The sequence below is a fragment of the Neltuma alba genome, unplaced genomic scaffold, assembly GCF_004799145.2.
Source record: "Neltuma alba isolate B1F8T4 unplaced genomic scaffold, ASM479914v2 tig00012469_pilon, whole genome shotgun sequence".
NCBI classification, from domain to species: domain Eukaryota; kingdom Viridiplantae; phylum Streptophyta; class Magnoliopsida; order Fabales; family Fabaceae; genus Neltuma; species Neltuma alba.
In genome coordinates this window covers 45,298-65,187 of record NW_021636944.1, presented here as the reverse complement: position 1 = coordinate 65,187, position 19,890 = coordinate 45,298, and the positions used below count along the sequence as shown (strand labels likewise).

General features: G+C 35.7%; 1 protein-coding gene across 1 annotated transcript; it reads right to left on the bottom strand.

The window, feature by feature from the left end:
* Positions 1-352: 352 nt before the first annotated feature.
* On the bottom strand, positions 353-15,894 carry LOC114727397 (protein MICRORCHIDIA 6-like). Its single transcript, XM_028914109.1, has 22 exons — positions 15,886-15,894; positions 15,348-15,434; positions 10,102-10,210; positions 9,653-10,018; positions 9,373-9,447; positions 8,887-8,921; positions 8,274-8,352; positions 8,049-8,138; positions 7,899-7,974; positions 7,397-7,475; positions 7,092-7,220; positions 5,141-5,239; positions 4,957-5,058; positions 4,732-4,878; positions 4,525-4,617; positions 3,872-3,923; positions 3,658-3,769; positions 3,218-3,387; positions 3,020-3,132; positions 2,636-2,715; positions 2,397-2,439; positions 353-962 (listed from the first exon to the last, which is right to left on the bottom strand). Exons 1-22 carry the CDS (start codon positions 15,892-15,894, stop codon positions 879-881), a joined length of 2,229 nt encoding a protein of 742 aa, XP_028769942.1. The 3' UTR covers positions 353-878.
* Between the last annotated feature and the right edge of the window lie 3,996 nt (positions 15,895-19,890).

The window sequence follows — 19,890 nt, the reverse complement described above, 5'->3', positions numbered from 1 at the left end:
AATTCAAGCACACGTGAACATACGGCTGTTCTATTAATTAAGTTTGGACCTAATAATACTCAAATTTAATATGGTCATACTAGTATATTGTAAGCAAAGGAAAAAAATTGCCACTTCTAAAATTTAAAATTTAAAGTTATATAATAATTTTACAACAAATCTTCTCGCTTTTAACAAAACGTAAGAAATTTGATGTAATTACGGTACGATTTCAAAAAATTTCTCAGATCATTTGTAAACGTAATTTTAAATAGTTATAAATATCAAATTCTCAATTAAGCGACCTACAAGATTTAAATACCTGTACTTGCAACAATTGAAATCAATATTTAGAATTCATCTTTCAGCAAAATTTTCAGAAATCTAAGTATCATAAAAATTAACTTTCATGAATTAGCTATCATTCAAACTTTGGGGCGCACTTTAAAACAAAAAAACACTTGATCCCCTTGTAAACTTGAAGGTTGTTTTGAGCTGAAAGCTCTTACTATTCTCATTTTGGTTCTAACATGCCCCATTCTAAGACAAAGCACATGACCCAAAAACAACCAACAGGTCAGTGTAGCAGTGCTCGAAGCTTCTTTAGCCAATAAAACAAAATAAAATACAATAAACAAAAACAAAACAAGCCTGAAGCTTCAGGTGTGAGATCTGACCTGTTGCTCACTTTCATCTATTTCCATGAGGGAGGCCAAAAGATCTTCTAAGGGCAACTCAACCAGAGGGAGCTCCGAAGTTGAACATTGGATAGCAATTTGCTCTGATATCATGACCCTCAGCCCCAGTAATAGTGTTATCATAAACTACACTTTGCTATACATACAACACTCATACAAACAAAAGAATTGAAAGAACTGTATGCACAGCTAATACTACTCCTACAAGCCTACCGACTGAAGCTCTGCCAAAAGTCGCTCATACTCACGTTTTGTTTCTTGTATTTTACTTCTAAGTTGTGACACCTGCACAAAAACATGACACAATTGTGAAATGGCAGGCAAATCATGGATCCAGGTCAAGCTTCAATGTAGATTGTCAATCAAATCGAGCCCAAGTAGATCGCAAATGGTACAATAAATCAAATATAGACATATTCCCACGTACAAGTTAAACTTCAAAAAGCATAGTGAACTACAATTTATGAGATATAATCCTTTAATGATATATAAAGAATTGTATTTTTGTCTATAATTTTATATAAAATGAAATATAAAAAAAAATCCAAGACATAATATTTATTGTCGAGAGCAAGTAAGACTGGCATTAATTAATTAATATTTATACGCTTATTTTATATTAGGTTTCAATATTTCCTTTATGTATATCCCAGGATTAGATATGGATATTATATCATATCCTATCTGTCTAAGAAGAATAAATCTAAGCTACTAGAATTAAACAGGATTCTAGGTTTAGCCGTTAGCCTATTTTTTGCCCATACAAAGGCCTACTTTTATTCTGATTGATTAAGGATTAATAATAATCAGAGGCCCTATTTTTCTCTCTGCCTTCAATCCTTTATAGTGACAACTTAGCTACTAAGCTTAGCAAGCCAAGATTAAACTTTCAAGCTCAACTCATATACTTCACGAGCTTAATAAGTTGGTCAAGCGTGTTCATTTGATGAAGAAAGCAGATAAAAGTTCAAGCTTCAACCAAGTCCATGCACAAGAGGCCATAATGAATATACTCCCTCCGATTCGAAATATAAGCATCAAATGGCTAATTTACACAATTAAAAAAATTAGTTAAAATTCATTGAAGACAATAAATATGTAAACAATGCAACTTATCTTTTAAAACATCTTATTTATGGAGAGGGTAAATGAGAGAGAGAACGAGTAGAAAAAGAGATGAGAAAACATATAATTAATTAGGGGTAAAAAATATATATATATTAAATGATCAGACAAATTTAAAGTGATTGTTGGGGGGGGGGGGGGAGGGGAACCCAAGCCCCTTCATAGATTTATGTTTATATTTTGAACCAGAGGGAGTATACAGTTCAAAAGCAACTTGATTATTTCCCACTCACAAGAAACGATGCATCCATTATACTTTCAGCACTTGCCGTAAAGGATACAAGTATGATAAACTTCAACCAAAAACGGCAAAAGTAAACAACTTTTCCTGTCAAGGCTTGAGGCAAAAAATAATGAAGTAAACTTTAGTGCCATTAATTATATCTTTACCATTAGATTCTTGAGATTCTTATATAAAGAGATGACGAGTCAAATCCATTGAAAGAAACAATAACACAATGCGCACTTGTAAAGATAAAAATCTGAGAACTATGGAAAATCTAAATATTCTACAAAAAATAAATTAAAAAAAAACTTGAAATTAGAAACCAACACTCAAGCAAGGCACTGAACCATTAGTTCACAAGAATTTACCTTTAGATTAAGTTCTTCCTCCTCCTTTTCAAATTGCAAACATCTGCAGAAGAGGGGAAAGAGGGAGAGGGAGGATGAGTAAGTTCTATGCTTCATACTACTGCCATGATAGCTCAGAATTCAAGACAACCGTTAGTTCGTTAGAAGTTGACAAAGGCAAATAACCAACAAGGAGAGGAAGATAAAGGAGAGAAGTTGACCGACAATGTTGTACTGAAATATAATCAGGCGATACTCACTTTTCACGGAGCTTCTTGTTCTTTACCATCAAATTTATAGTATCTTGGTCCCCCCCTTGTCTAGCAGGTTCTGACACGATCTACATAGAAATTAAAAAACATCGGTAATCAGTAACTTTAGCAACACTATACAATAAGATGGTTTCTATGACGTGCAATGATTGCAATGAGCAAGTAGACACGCTTATGAGTTTCATTATCGAAAGGGATTTGCCTTTTAAGGAAAAAAATATTTAGATTTTGCAATGATTTACAATAATTGGTTGAAGTTTAAATTTGAAGAAAAACTAACGATATTCAGAGGTACAGATGCTTTAAATTAGAATGTATGAAGACAACCACCACGGTTTCAACTAAACTTGTACACAAGTTACCAACACAGACCTGTATCTTATCGTAACTGCACGCAACACCAGTTATTTCATTCTCTTTCCTTGCACGCCCTTTTATATCCTGAACCTCTATCGATTCGTGCATCTTTCTCTTAGCATGACATCCTGAATCACCATTAAGAAATCATTCTTTCAATAAAAATAAGTGAGTGTAGTGATGCGATATCTCGTTCCATGCTCAAGCAGTCACCTTGCTGAGATCCACTTTGCAACGCTGCTTTTTTATTCAAAACAGGCGAAAATTTTCTGTCCACCGTGAGGGGCTTTTCTATACCAGGCGGGTGGCAAGGATATGATTCCAGTTGCAGAACTCGAGGCTTCTTTTTTGCTTGATATCCAATCAGTCCACAATGATAATCCCTGCCGAAGTTAAAAGAATAATTTTTTTTCTTAAATACTACATATGAATTGCTTAACACATAATATAATTATGCAAGCTTTCCATCAACTAGTATCCGCAAAAGCTAAATCTCTACCTCAGGGTATACTATACAGTTATCAGACTAAACATTCAAACATGTTGCAGAATGAGGGAAATGAAGCCCAAGGGAAGACGGAACAGGCAAGAATAATTATTTCTGCAATCCCCATATACAGAACAGCAAGATATAAGAATAGAAAACACTTTACCAATATTCCCACGTCATTTCCTTCAAGCGAATTTCAAGCTTCTGAAACAGGGGAGTTCTCTCAAAATCTTGTTTATTATGAATAGGCTCAATAAAATCTGCTCGCAGGACACCTGGAATGAGATCAAACAGTAACGTATCTGCTATACAACTGCAGAATATTTCTAACCTCAGCCGGAAATAAAAACATTGAGCAAGCAGCAGTTCCTGCTTACCAACCACTCCTCTACCCCTGCTATCAAGATAGTTCACAACCTGCCAAAATGGCTGCAAAACATAGAAGCGCCATGGTAGTAAATTAATGTTGAGGGAACAGCAGATAAATATAGATACTTGAAATTTTGTAGTCGGCATAGTTTGACAAACTAATCTTCATATAATGGGGAAAAGCTCCTTTGTCCTTTTTTTATTACAATGAAATTGCTTTGAAAAAGCCATTTAACAACCTCTTCTGCCACAATCAAATCAATGCATTTTGCTAAATGTGAAAATTGAATACTCTGTTATGCAATGAGAAAAATTTTCACTCTCTTGGCAAGCCATAAAACAAATCATTCCTAATTAGCTTTACCTTTCTCCTACCGTTAAAACAAAAAAGACAAGCACACAACAAAATAAATGATTTTCTAGCCATTCTAATTGCACCAGATAACCAGCAACCATATAGAAACCACTAGAATCCATCATTTATCTCCTCTCCCCCCCCCCTTAAAATAAAGCTATATTTTCCTGTGATATATGCACATTCCACATGGAGAAAACATAACCAATTCATTCAGCAAACTGTTTCATCGATATCCAACAACTGCTTAGGTGTACCATAACATAGTTGCCTCAAACTAGACAAAACATTTTGGGCGTTAATTACCAGTATCAGCCGATTCTTGTGATATACATTGAAGCCATGGATGTTAACATGAGGAGCCTCTTTAAGAAATCCTATTGTAGTCACAACTGTTCCCTGCACAGAGAGTGAACTAGTTTGTGAAGAATCTCCTCAATTTAGTTAACAATTTCAACAAAGTTGAAGACAGTGCATTAATAGTGAGAAAGCGTTCAAAAAGAAGAAAATAACCTCTTTACATCCACCACTATTGGGCTGGTACAAGATATATTCAGGAAATTTAAGATCATCAGCAATGTTATGGGGCTTCACAACTTGCCCTCGCAGTATAATTCTAAAACTTTCAGGCACCCGCAGGTACAATATAGACAAGTAAACCTACAGAACATGACAAAAAATTAGACTAAAAAGAATCATACACATCCACTGAAGAAAAAATACCTTAATCAGGCATACCCGTAAAGAATATTTGCACCGATTAGCAATGTGTTGCTCATTCACTGTCTTCCAGGCAGGAACAGTGTCAACCTTTTTAATATCCCCGGCAATGCAAATGTCCTGCAGCCAACATGTATCAAAGGAAATTCATATAAAACGGAACAAGGCAAAAACAGGAAAACCAACAAACCCCAAATCCTACCTCAGGGTCCTTATCAAAATCTAGCTCCAGATTGCCATCGTCATTAAACCATAAATTGTAGATTATGACTTTCGTACCATGAGGTCCAATATTTTCAAACTGCCAGAGAATGTGGAGCAGTTGGAGTAAATCTGAATCCTAAAATGGTAATGCTCTTAATCTAGCAAAATAGCACTAGACATCGTAAAAAAATAACAAGGTCAAATGCGTTGACCTTGTACAATGTTCCATTTTAATCAGAATATAGTAACAGGTCATTCAGAGCACAAATTGAAATAGAACGAAGGAAAATTAAATAGAAAGAGATTCTGCGAACTAGAAATGATGAGCATGCCTCTACTTTCGAAAAGTAATACAAAAGGACCGACATTGTTAAATAATGATGACAAGGGCATAAGACATTACACACCACCAAAAAAAAAAAAAGATAAATACATTGTGATGGATTCCTTTTCCATCTCCATACCAAAAAGCCTTAATTTCATCATAAGTTACTTTTTTTTTATTTATTGTTTGAGTTAAATGTTGAATCAGTTAAGTAATATAATCAGCAATTTTAAACAGAATGGCATCCCACATTAGAGCCATCATGTAATATAAATTTTCTTTTGAAGTAGCTTCATCTTTGACTAGTAAGACAGCAGCGACCACCTCTCAAAAGTAGGGGTGTTCAAAGACCAGGTTGGACCTGGTTACACCCTAACCTGATGTCTAATCTTAAATAACACCGGGCTAGAAAAATTAGTCCATAGTCCAGTTTGACCCGAATACAACCCAGTCTCGAGGTTATACTGGACTTCCAGACAGGTCCTGATTTAAAAAAAAAAAGACTAAGCAAATTTTTTTAAAAACTACAAAAGCCCAGCCCAAATTTTAAAAAAATATTTATTAAAAAAAAAAAAAAAAAAAACTAAACCCACCCTTCCTCCTTGCAATTAGACGCAAGCATCTTCTTTTCTTCCTCTTGGCTGCAAGATTTGGGATGTATGAAGAAAGTACTTAATGGTGTACCTTATGTCAGGATGAGTAAGATTTTTTTTTTTTTCCCCACCTAACAACATCTCTCTTCTTCCTCCTTGCGATGAGATTTGTTGTTTGTCCATGAGTCATGATGTTAAGATGAAGCCATCAAGATCAATTTCAGATCTGAGATGAAGCTAAAGACAGACTTTGAAGCAGAGATTTGGCAACCCAAGATCGAAGATGCATGAAGGCTTGAGGATCCTTGAAGCAGAGATCAACAAAGCCAAGAGATCCAAGAGCACAGACCGACAAAACTGATGGACTTAGAAGCGAGGAGTGGAAGAATGGAAAACTGGAACGGCCAATGACTGTTGGTAGAAGCAAAATCGCCGAACGGGCATAACACTTTTTCTTTTGTATTCTTCATTAAATTTTAAAATGTGTATATATATATTAATATGGGGTTGGACCGGACTAAGTGGTCAAACATATTAGTCTGAAACCGGGTCTGACCCAGGTAGAAAACCCGACATGGTCAGCGCAATGTCATTATTAGGTTGCTTTTTTGTAGATCGGGTAGGACCAGACTGGACCGGCTTAGGGCGGGTTAGACTGAGTCTCGAGTTTGATGCACAGCCCTACTCATAAGAGTAACAAGATTATGAAACAGGTCACCATATTCATCAAAGAGCTATTGAAATTAATATGAAAATATTGAAATTCATTGTGATAAATATTCAATTTGGAATTAAATAGAAAAATGAAAATGAAATTTATATATTATTTAATTTTATGGCAGCCTTACGTTGCAGACACCAAGAATGTGCAACCTGCACTAATATAGCAAGAGCTGTAGATGATCAATCAAACAAGGAATGTAGCATCGAAACCTAAGGATATCTATATATCTCAAGAAAGTTTGAAAAAATGGAAACAATTCAACATTACTCAAAAATATTATTGAATGAAGGAAGGCTTCAGAAATTACTTGTTCCAGAAGTTCTGCTTCTGATGAATACGGAGACCACGTTAACAGCATGGATAAATTGGACATAAAATGTTCGCTACCATTCAACATATCCAGCTTACTGGTTGACATATTAAACTCATAACTAACCTGAAATTGACATGAACAGTCCATGGTGTAAATGGAGAAAAGAAAATCATTTGATAAAAGGGTCATCCAAGGGATGTTGAAAATGACAGTTTCTGTACAATAAGCGGTCTGCAAGTTATCATTTCATCTTCCAAAACCACAATACTAAAGTAGAGAACTTGAAAAATACCACGCACCATAGGTACCACTATTCTGTCAAGCTTTGTTTGCATCAAAAATGTAAAAGACAGAAGTCCAATGCTTTGAGTCAAAACCCTGATAAAAAAACAAACAGTGAGTTTATAAGGTGTATGTAATTATTTACAATAATTTCAACATTTGTTCATCCTGCCCATGCCGATAGAACTACACCATTTTTAAGAGTTTGATATATGTACACAGAATGCGCAAAGGTTTCAGGCAAAACCCTTGAGAAACAAGCTCAAAATCGAAGGGATGATTAATTTCATTTTCCAATCAGATCTAAAACTAACCCAAATAAAAGAAAAGAGCATCTCACTGACATGTGCTGCAGAAATACATCTAAATCTAATGCAATCATTCAAGCTTATTTAACAATTTAATAAAGAGTCATATTTCCCCCAAAATGATAAAACGGCTAACCATAAAGGAGGAGGCCCATCAACCCATCAGAACGCAACATAAAATCAGATGAATTTTTCAATTATAAACTCTTACCCCTTATTCTGGTGACGGCTGAAGACGACAACATCTGCACCGAGTCTCATGCTACTAGTTTTGAATCCATTTCCATCTGGAAGGCCAGAATTGACAAATAAATATGACTACAATCTACAATATTCACATAAAGAATGTCAACATACATACACTGCCCAATTGCAAATTTTGACTTCTTATCTGAAAAGCCAAAGCTCATACAACAACGCATAGCTTCTGGATCCATCCCGCCACCATCATCTGCTAGTTAAGATTCAGTAAGTAATCACAATAATCAAGTCAAAATACATACTCAATATCCAATGTAAAGGATGTTTCAGTACCAAAATCAGCAGTTGATATTCAAAACTACATAATCTATGAACTTCACTGTACCTTGAATTAACAACGCAGGACTTCCATCCTTTGGATTTGAAGTTTTATCTACATTGACAAAAGTAGCCCCATTTTGGATCTATCCTAAGAACAAAAGTCAACGATGCAATAAAACATAAGAACAAAAATAAAATGAGAAGTCGAGATGGAATCACCAAACATGGAAAAAACACATACCAGTAATACTGTAACAAGATAATAGCAAAAGACAATAAGCTTTTCCATTAACCAATGCAATAACCTTTTTGAAAAATATATGATAAACACTTCCACAACAGAATAATTACAATGAACATGTAAACTCTGATAAGCCCTTAAGGTGTGCTTGCATTAGTGTGGTTATGATTTCATAAAAATAACTCTCACAGTAATAAACAATTCATTCATTTAAACTCTTTAGGCAGGAGTAGTAAAAGACATTATTAGAAAATAATTGACGGTAGATTCTCTTTTTTGGAGGGGGCGCTAGAAACTGCAACAATAAAATGAACTATTTTACGATTGGGGGATATCACAATGCAGTACTTTTAACTCTAATAGCCAACTTAGCATGTGGCTGAAGGTAAATAAGAATTGCAAGTGATTCAAATATGTTTTAAAAAAAAAAAAATACCTCATCGAATGCATTATCAAGAAGCTCAGCTATGGCTGCAGACAAGAACAAGGAGAAAAAATAGTTAAGAAAAAGGTCACAAAAGTGGGCCAACAAGAGAATTGTAAACAAAAGAAGCCTATTAAGAGAACTGTAAAAAGGAAAATAAGCTGGTTAAATTACAGAGTCCTTCAAAATACACATTTGATCAATTGAATGCCTAAAAAAATAAATCAATTCAATCTGGTCTTCACAAAAGATTACTTTCCAATAGGACCCTAGTCAAACATTAATTTCAAGGGTAAACATGGCAGCTAGTTGCCGATGTGACACCCAACAATGTGATCATATGGAAGTGAATTTCCATCAGCAACTTAACAGTTATGAATCATAAATAATTTCTAACCTACATGAAAAACTAAGGAACAAAAACCGATCAGTTTGCCTTTCAGTGGTCTAAATGTAATTAAACTAAACAAGTTCATATCAATACAAAAAACAACATACCCCCAAATGCCCATTTATGTGAAGTTGCATTTGAATGAAGGAACAGGGGGTGAACATGTAGGTAGTGGTTTGCATCTGCAATGTCAAGAAAATTCAGTCAGCAATGATGAAGTCAGATTGAAAGACAATCCAGTACTCATCAGTATGAAGCATGTAATATCTGAAAGCTATAATCCACACGAAGTCAAGAACAAATTCCTGTAAATCAACTGAAAAACATTGCATAATGCATGCACATTCCTCAATAAATACTAATATATGATCAGTGCTATCAGATTACTTTGAACTGGGATTTTAGGACCAAGCCCATCATCATAATTCCCAGCTTTCCAGAACTGCCTACAAAGGGGTGCCGCAGCAATTGGTGATGTATAAGATGGGCCAGAGTTATCAACTGGTGACAGCCCATGCTCCAACATACTAGGGCTGTGATGACCAGTACTCTGCGATGGACCACCAGAGTTCCTATTCTCTTCAGAATCTCGTTTAGCAGAACAAAGATGAGTGGTTTGTTGAACTTTGTTGGACTCAGCTTGTTGTTCTGCATGCTCTGCAAAATCTGACCCCAGTTTAACAGCTTTTAAACCAGTATCGCATTCATCATCACTAGATAAATTGATAATTTCTGTAGGCCCCTTCATTATCCCTGTCACCCAAATCAATCATATACAACTGAGTGCAATGATAAACCAAGTAGACCGCAAAGAGGAGTTACCACCAATAACACACATCCTTTTAATACATGGCCAAATAACTTCAGGCGTAGCTTGATGTTAAACAGGAAATCTACCACCAATAACAGCCTATTAATCCATAGCCGAATAACTTCAGGCATAGCCTGATTTTAAACAGGAGATGATATCACTAATCACTAAGCAAGAGAGTAATAAAGTAAATCATAAGTTGCGAGGAGCATGCCAACGTGTGGGAATATCTTGTTTTCTGTTGTAACTGTAAATATTTCCTATTTCCTAATTGTAAAGTTTTATTTGGATTCATTAGCCTTTGCTCTCTTGTCTTTCCTTGTTTGTATGTATTTAGATGTGTTTTACCATTTAGAGAATATAGAAAATACAAATTTCCCAAAGATTCAACATGGTATCGAAGCGCTAAGTTCAGAATCATAATTAGGGTTTATGGGCCATGTATTGCATGCAGTCCTCTATGTAAAGGCTCTGTGGGTGTTTGTGTACATGATGGTAAAGGCTTCTTAACTCTCACCGCTAGCGTAGGAAGATCAAAAGGCTCTAATTGACCACCCCCATAGATACAATATTGAACAATGGTGCATGTAATTCACATGCACCACCTGAACATTCTACACCAAGAATGTCTTGTGACATGTAGGTGTGTGATGAGTCTAATCAGATGATAGCTTCTTCCTCACCAATGATACACCATTTCCTATGAGATTTTGGTGTCTTTGCCTATTGTGAGTCATTTTACATCTACCTCCAAACTTTATGCTATGGCATAGGAGGATGGAACATGCTAATTTTCATAACTTTCATTAGTCGTTCCTAAATTTATTTCTAAACCAAAATATTAGTGACATCCAGCTTGAGGCATGTGAATTTGTGAGACACCATCAGTCTTCCTTCTCTAGGGCCAAATATGTCCCTACCAAACCATTTACAACCATACCCAATGACTTGTGGGTACCATTTTGTGTTGCCAACCACACTGAAAATAAGTGGTTCATTCTTTCTTACCATACTCATCTCTATTGGGTTTATCTTTTAAAAGATAAGTATGAGGTTTCATCCCTATTCCCCAACTTTTACACTATGTTTAATTACATTCTAGTATTTCAGCCTTCACAAATCAATAATGGCATTGAATACTTCAATCACTCTCTTTCAGTATGTTTCTTCAAGAAAATGGCATCATCCACAAAAGTAATTATGTTCATATGCCAAACAAATTGGATAGCTAAGGAGAAAACAGATTCTAAAGGTTGCAGAAGCCCCCATATTCATTCGTAATGTTCCAAAATATTTCTAGGGGTACATCCTCATCGCGACACATCTCATAAATGAAATACCAGGTTGAATGATGTCATTTGAATCAGCTCTCAAGAAAATCCAAAATAAATACCATAAATCCCATGTTGAGATTAGCCTTCCATGTTTTTCACTATACAGTGTTTGCATACCTTCACCAAAATCTTAAACTTGAACCTCGTGATGTTAAATGTATTTTCCTAGGTTACTCACCAACACAAAAAGGTTATAAGTGTTGTGATCCTATCTTTGAATACCTCGTTATATAAGCCTCGGTGTCATCTTTTCTGAGGATACCTTGTTTTATCCAAGCCCTTCAATTCAAGAGGGAACATGGGTAAATTTCAAACTTGAAGAGTGAGGAATCTAATAAAGATTCCACTTCAAGCACACTTCCTTTACCTGAACCCACTTGAACCTGGTTCAATTACACTTGATTCACCATCACAAGTTTCTTAACAAAGATCCTACTTTAAGCGCACCTTTATTGCTTGAACCACTTGAACTTGATTCAATTACACTTGATTTACCTTTATCGATTGCTTCTCTCATGCCAGAAACTAAGCCAACATGAAAATTGGGAGAGAAGTAGAAAAACACAACAAGGCAAGTTGTCAACTTGCTCATGTACTCGCCATCCCATTGAGATTTGTGTCATATAAGGCTCTTGCTCCAAGATTTTGTGCTATCATTATTAATGTACCCCTTGAAATAGTTATGGAAGGGATGAAAGCTCTAGAAAAGAACAATACCTAAGAGCATGATTAAAAAGAAAAGAAACTTATAGGATTTAAATAAGTTTTTACACCAAAGTATAATGTTGATAGTTACTTAAAAAAATTCAAAGCTTGTCTAGTTGTTAAAGGGTTTACTCTGGCTTATGGCATAGACTTCACTAGGATAGACATTAAGAATGTTTTCCTCAATGGTGACTTAGCAGAAGAAATTATACAACCTTTTCTCACTAAGGCAATAGCAACAAGGTTTGCATGTCCTTCATGGGTTGAAACAATCTCCTAAAGTATGGTTTGATAGGTTCTCAAAGGTGCTGAAAAAGAAGCACTATCAACAAGGCCAATTTGATCATACGCTCTTCATTAGACATAGTGAAGGAAAAAGGCCATACTAATTAAACATGATGACACCATCTTAATTGGGATGACATGAAGAAAATAGAGAGATTGAAGAAACTCTTAGTTTCTAAATTTGAAGTAAAAGATCTGGATTAAATGCACTATTTTCTAGGCATGGAAGATGTCAGGCCAAAGAAAGAATATGCATCTCAAAAAAGGAAATATGTCATTGAGTTCTTTGACAAAAATTGGAATGCTTGGTTGCAAGTCAATTGATGCTCCCATTGGAACCAAAAAAACAGAGAGAGAGAGAGAAAGGAGAGGGAGCCAAACGTCAAAAAGAGAAGGAAGAAGGCATAATAGTTGACAAGGTAAGATACCAAGGTTTGGTGGGAAATTGATATGCTTGTTACATACAAAACTAGATACCGCCTTTATTGTAAGTCAGCATGTGCTGTGTACAAAATTTTGAGGCACTTAGAAAGTACCTCAGGAAAGGGCTTATGCTTCTAAATACGGGTATTATACCTTCTTAAGGGCAACCTAATAACTTAGAGGAGCAGGAAAATCAAATGTGGTGTATAGTAATAATCATAGCACATGAGGTTTTTGAGGAGTTGTGGGGTACAATTGTAAATACTTCTTAAAGAAGTTCAAATTGGTGTGGAATTGCCTGTTAAGGTCTACTTTCATAGCAAGACAGCCATAAGCATATCTCATAATCCAATTCAACACGAGACAAAACATATTGAAGTGGATAGATATTCTATCAAGGAAAAGATAGAAAGTAGAGTGGCATGCTTAAAATATGTTCCATTAAAGAAGCAAGCTGCTAATATCCTTATCAAGGAACTTCCAAAGGAGAAATTCAATGAACACATCAAGAAGATTAACATGATCAATATATTATACAACTCCATGGTAAGTTTGGGAATATCTTCCTTTTTATTGTAAATATTTCTTAATTGTACAGTTTTATCAGTCTTTATCATTCTCAACATCATTGACCTTCTTTGTTTAATACCAAGGAAAAACAAACACCTAAACCATCTACGAGTCTAGTATAGTTAAAAGATCATGAGATTAAGCTTCATCCAACCAATACAAGTGTTATTTTGACCAAAAACAAAGTACTTCTATGGAACCAGAAGTGAAATGTTTAGATATTCAAAAAACCTCAAAAAATAAAAACTAAAAAAGTGCTATGATATGCTTTATTTGTACTAATACAATATAGCTCGAAGCCTTGTACACTTTAGACATCCATGATGCTCGACATGCATGCATAAGCAAGGTAGATAAAGATGCAGCTAAGTGCCTTCTAAAGAAGCCCAATGCTTCACACACCATGGGATGCCCAAGCTTGAGCCAATGGTGCCTTTTGCACTTTTTGCTTCAATTAAGGGATGCTCCTTAGCTGCCTCAATATCTAGATGCTAAATGGAAAAAGAACAATTAAGAAGCCCAAGTTACAAATTTCAAAATAATCATAGTATAAAATAGGAAACTACAAAACCAACTTCAACATCCTAACCAAGCCTTAGAGGCTTTAACAATTGAGTACGATAGGAGACACTCACACACACTTGGAAAACTGAGATGATTTAATTAAAAAGAGATAGAAATAACAAAGAATAGAGGGAGGGAGGTGCAGAAACAGAGAAGGGAGAGGGAGGAATAGAGAGGGAGGAATAAAATCAAGGGGAAGAGAATAGAAGTTGAGGGAGAATAGAATAGAATTTCGAGAGGGACTAAGAGAATCTGAAGAGAGAGAGAGATTTCATAAACTCAAATTTTCATTCCACCCAAAGTCTTCTTCTACATATATTTTCTATTTCTATTTATAGATCAAGATTTCCTTCTTTATGAAGTAATCTTGATAACAACTTACCACTACAAGCAAAATAAAACTTCGCTTCCTCTACTAAAAGAAAACTTGATGACAACTTTATCATAAAATATAGAAACAAAATCAAACTTGGCTTCCTCCACTAAAAGGAAACTTGATAATAACTTCCTAATAAAATATAGAAGCAAAGTAAAATTTGGTTTTCTTTACTAAAAGAAAATTTATTGACAACTTGCTACTACTTAACCACTAAAAAAGCCAACTTGCATAGAAATAATAAATTCAAAATTTTCTTCTAATATGGGTATCCTTATATTCTATCATTTCTCCCCCGCTTGAAGAAACACTCTTCCGGAAAGTAATATCATATAACTCCAATGGAACACAATGCTTGGAATTCCTCTATGCAACATCTAATCCGAGAATCTTTTCTAGCAGACTGGGTGGTGGAAAATGAGAACTGCAAAGAGTGAGCATTCTAATTGTGCTGATTTGCAAAACCTTTCTAATAAACGAGGTAGTTGTAGAAGTTATCATCAAATAGGAAAACATGCTCTTTCATAACAACTTCAGGATAATGTGCAACTTGATTCTAATGAACTTGAAGAATAGGAGTATAATGTGCAATAGAAATATGATGAATTTGAACACTTGATTGTCAATATTTCCAACACGAGGACTCGCTACAAATTGTGAATCATGATCCTTGGTCATTAATTGAAAATCTTGATTCAATTCAAGATTCTTGCCTTTATATTCCATAAAGATTTCTTCAAATTTAGCCTTCTCTTGCTTCTCAATAACATTTATGCTGGTTAACTTGTTAGCTACTAGTTACCAAAAGACAAAACCACAGAGAGAAAGATTAGCTTGATTATTGAGAATATTCGGAAAGCTTTTCTAATAAACAAGATACTCATAGAGAGGCTCGTTAGATGATGGGACCACCCTAGGTAATACAGCTTGTATTAGACAGGATGCATGCTAAAGTTGATCCTTGATGCTCACAATGTGGGATGGTGACACTTCTACTGGTGTAATTGGAACTACCTGATTATTGCTTGGAGAATCTTTCTTGTGAGTGACAAGATGATTAGAGTCCTTATTCGCCTCAACTACTGAAGCGTTCATGAGAGCCTGTTGTAAGGAAGGCGCCAGTAGGATATCAATGTTTGAAATGGGCTCCACATAAGGTATTACTTCTGGATGTGAGAAAGGGGCTTCTACCTCTGTTGACTCTTCTGATGCCTTTTCATCTATTTTTGATTTGATCCTTGCTCTGTTGTTGTATTGTCAATGGTTTTCGTTGGGTGTTAAAGGACATTCTTTAAGGCACCCCCTCGACAATTCCAATCATCATATTCTTGATTTCACCTTTGTTGAAAACGACTTATCATAGCTATGAGTTGTTCTTTCCATGAGTCGTCATCGCTTTACTCATCAACTTCTTGCTCATATTGATAATAATAATTAGTATACTCATCATAATGATGGTGGGCATACTCGTAACGGCGATCTACATGTGCATTTTGAGAAAGATAAGCATTCTGAGGGCGATTTAGATAATGATCTTTATTGTCATACTCACATTGGCCATGATTAGCAAACTCATATTCATAATAGTAATACTCCTCATATTTATACTGTTGACTAAGAAACTTGTCAGATAATTGATTCCTCTAATGAACTAGGATATGCTTTTCTTTTAGCTTTGCCTTCATTTCATTCCACATCGTGATAGGGGGTAGATCCAATCACTCCACATTTCATTTCACATTCAGCCACTATATCCTTTTGGATCCCACTAACTTCATCTTTTTAAATTAGACCCTTTAAGCATTATTCATGTCATACCACTCAAAATAGTCTTTCATGCCTAGCAGCCAATCTAGGAAGGCATTAGGATTTAGTCTCCCATCAAATTCAAGGGCGTTTTTCAATGACCTTCCAAAGTTTCCTTAACCATTCCTAAAAGTTGGTTCATATGACCTATAATGATGCTCTCCTAGGTCTTGATCATACAAAGTGTCATCCATATCCTCAAACTGACTAAAATCTATAAAATCATGAGGATGTAGTCTACTAGGCCCATAGCCATCGATTCCAAGAGCATGACCAGTCGTAAGAGACGTAATTCTAGGTTAATCATGGATAGATGATTGCTCCTTTCTATAATTGACTTCATTATATTCCTTAGTCTTTCTAAAACTTTTTGCTTTCTTTTTCTATTTATGATTTTCTCAACCATACTATCTATCATGTCTTTAGCTCTTTAAATATTTGAGTCATCATCTAGATTCAAGAGCAAAAGGCTTCAACTTTACCCTAAATAATGCCTTGAATGGATGATTCTTCCATTTGGAGTTAGCCCCCTTGTGAAACAGCGATGGTGATATCAATTTTGAGGTTTGGCATCGGGATCTAAGGGTTTTGGCTCTAACAAATGCAAAAACAAAGTTGAGTGTTTTTAGGTGAGTGTTTCTAGAATTTCTGGCAATAGAAGCAGCCTAGGAGCATGTAGAGCATGGTTTTGATACCAAACCGATGCAACACAAGAGATGATTTAAGGGAAAAGAGATAGAAATAACAGAGGATAGGAGGGAGGTGCAAAAACAGAGAAGGGAGACGGAGAAACAAAGAGGGAGGAACAGAATCAAGGGAAAGAGAATAGAATAGAATTCAGGGAGGGATTGAGAGAATCTAGAAAGAGAGAGAGAGATTTCGAGAACTCAAATTTTCATTTCATACAAAGTCTTCTTCTACACATGCTTCCTACTCTCATAGTCTCATATATAGATCAAGATTTACTTCTTTATGAAGTAATCTTGATAACAACTGGCTACCAGAAGCAAAATCAAATTTGGCTTCCTCTATTAGAAGAAAACTTGATGATAATTTCCAAATAAGATATAAAAGCAAAATCAAACCTAGCTTCCTCCACTAGAACGAAACTTGATGACAGTTTTCTAATAAAATATAGAAGTAAATACAATTTGGTTTCCTTCACTAGAAGAAAATTCAATGACAAGTTGCTAATACTTAACCAAGGAACAAAAAACCGGACCGGACACTAAACCGGTTGAAATAGTGATTCAAGGGTTAGTTGGTCAGATCAGAGTCAACTCGAGGTCCAGCCGGTCATATTAAAATAATATAATTTAATTAAAAATAACAAAATATAACAACATTAACAATCACTAATAACAAAATATAAGAAAATATGACAATAATTTGATTGCAACAATAACAAAATATAACAACATTAAAAATTTTGATTTTTATAATTCATCATTAATTAAAATTAATAATCATTGATACCAAAATTATCATTAAAATTCATTTAAATCTAGAGGCTGATATATTAGGAGCTGCATGAAAAAAAATAGAACTAATAACAATCTAATCATTCAAACCAATTTATTACCGATTCAAACCAGTTCTCTACCGGTTTAACTCCCTCCCGGTTTAGTATTCAAACTGAACCGATCCAATGACCAGTTCACCGGTTTACCGGTTGAACCGGCCAGTCCGAACTTGTTTTTTGTTCACTATACTTGTTGGTTAGCATATTGGGCCTCAATCCTAAGCCCAAGAAGCTTTAATCTAGACCTAGTTTACTTAAATGATTCTGTTTTATTTGTATCCCAGATTATAAGGGATTAGGAAATCATAGCATTTATGATTTGGGATTAGGATATCATAGCATTTATGATTTTTTGAATTTCCTGATTTTGTGGATCCTCCACCTTGTTTACCTTTATATTTGGGCTTACCCCAATGCCAATAACAAGAGATTCTGAATTACCACATGGTATCAGAGCTATGGCTCGAAATACACTTCAGTTTGGCACATATGGTGCCCACCATGGTGGCAGTAAAACCACTGATCTAGAATCGCATGAAACAGAACAACTTGATGCATCTTTGAGCAGAACCAATGGCAGCTCAAACCTTGGAGCTCCTGTCGATGCTACTCCTACTTCAATTGTAGGGCATAAACTAAATGGAGATAACTACTTACAATGGTTTCAAAGCGTATTAATGTTCATTAGAGGAAAAAGGAAGGAAAAGTATCTGACTGGAGCTGCTATTCAACCTGCTGCAAATGACCCCAAGTTTGAAACCTAGTACGCAGAAAACTCCATGGTAATGGCCTGGCTCATCAATTCAATGAATCTGGATATTAGCGAAGAATATTTGCTGGCAACTACAGCAAAGGAGATATGGGACTCAGCCAGGGAGACCTATTCTTCAATAGAAAACACTGCAGCCTTATTCCAATTGAAAGGCATGATCAAAGACTTGAAGCAGGGTGATCAAAAGGTGGTGGTATACTACTCAACATTACAGAAAATCTGGCAGCAAATCGATCTGTATGACACTCAGGAGTGGTCATGTGCAGCTGATCGAATGCTGTACAAAAAGTTGCTGGACAGAGAGCGCACATACGAGTTCCTACTTGGTCTGCATCCAAAATTCGAGGACGTCCGTGGGAGAGTCATGGGAACTCGCCCTCTACCATCACTACGTGAAGCCCTAAACATGGTGAAATTCGAGGAAAGTAGAAAATCCCTAACCCAAGGAGTTTTTTCTAACCCTGAATCTTCTGCTTTGGTTGCAAAGAACTCGAATACAGGAGGTCGTGGTAAGCGGTCAAGCAAAGGATGGTGTGATCACTGTAACAGGAGTGGTCATACACGAGAAATATGCTGGAAATTGCATGGGAAGCCTCCAAATGGTAGGGGAAACTCACGACCAGATGCAAAGGGCTATGCTACAAACCCAGATGATCGTAATGATAAAGAATCAAGTTTCCTGAGTGCTGCAGAGGTTGATCACTTAAGGAAGGTGCTTGAAAAATGCAGCCAAGGTAGCATTTTGCCTGAACGCACAGTAACTATGGGTAATTTGGCCCAAGCAGGTAAATATGTCCAAGCAATGAAGGTTACAGCATCAAAACCTAACTCCTGGATTGTGGATTCAGGAGCTACAGACCACATGACAGACAATTTATCCCTATTCAGTGAAATTAAACCCTGTACTGGAATAAACATTAAAATTGCAGATGGGAATCATACCAAGGCTCTTGGAATTGGAACAGTACATGTTACCCCTGAAATAACTCTCTATGATGTTCTTTATGCACCTGGCCTTAAATGCAATCTATTATCTGTGACAAAGGTTACTAAGACTAGAATCTGCACTGTTAACATGTCTGCCACTAATTGTACTTTTCAGGAACTGGGATCAAGGAGGATGATTGGCAATGCTTTGGAGAGTGAAGGGTTATATTATCTTGATGGACAACCAGAGTGCAAGAGGAGGATCATGCTTTCTGCAAGTAGTTCTATTTCTAATAAAGATTTGATGTTACTGCATTGTAGATTAGGACATCCAAGTCTTGATTATATGTTGAAGTTGTTTCCAAATATTCTGAATAAAAAGGATGTACTCCTTCATTGTGACACTTGTCAGATTGCTAAACACACAAGGAACTCCTACTCACCTCAACCATATAAACCCTCACATCCCTTCTCCTTGATACACAGTGATATTTGGGGACCTTCAAAAGTTTTAACACCTTCTAGGGCAA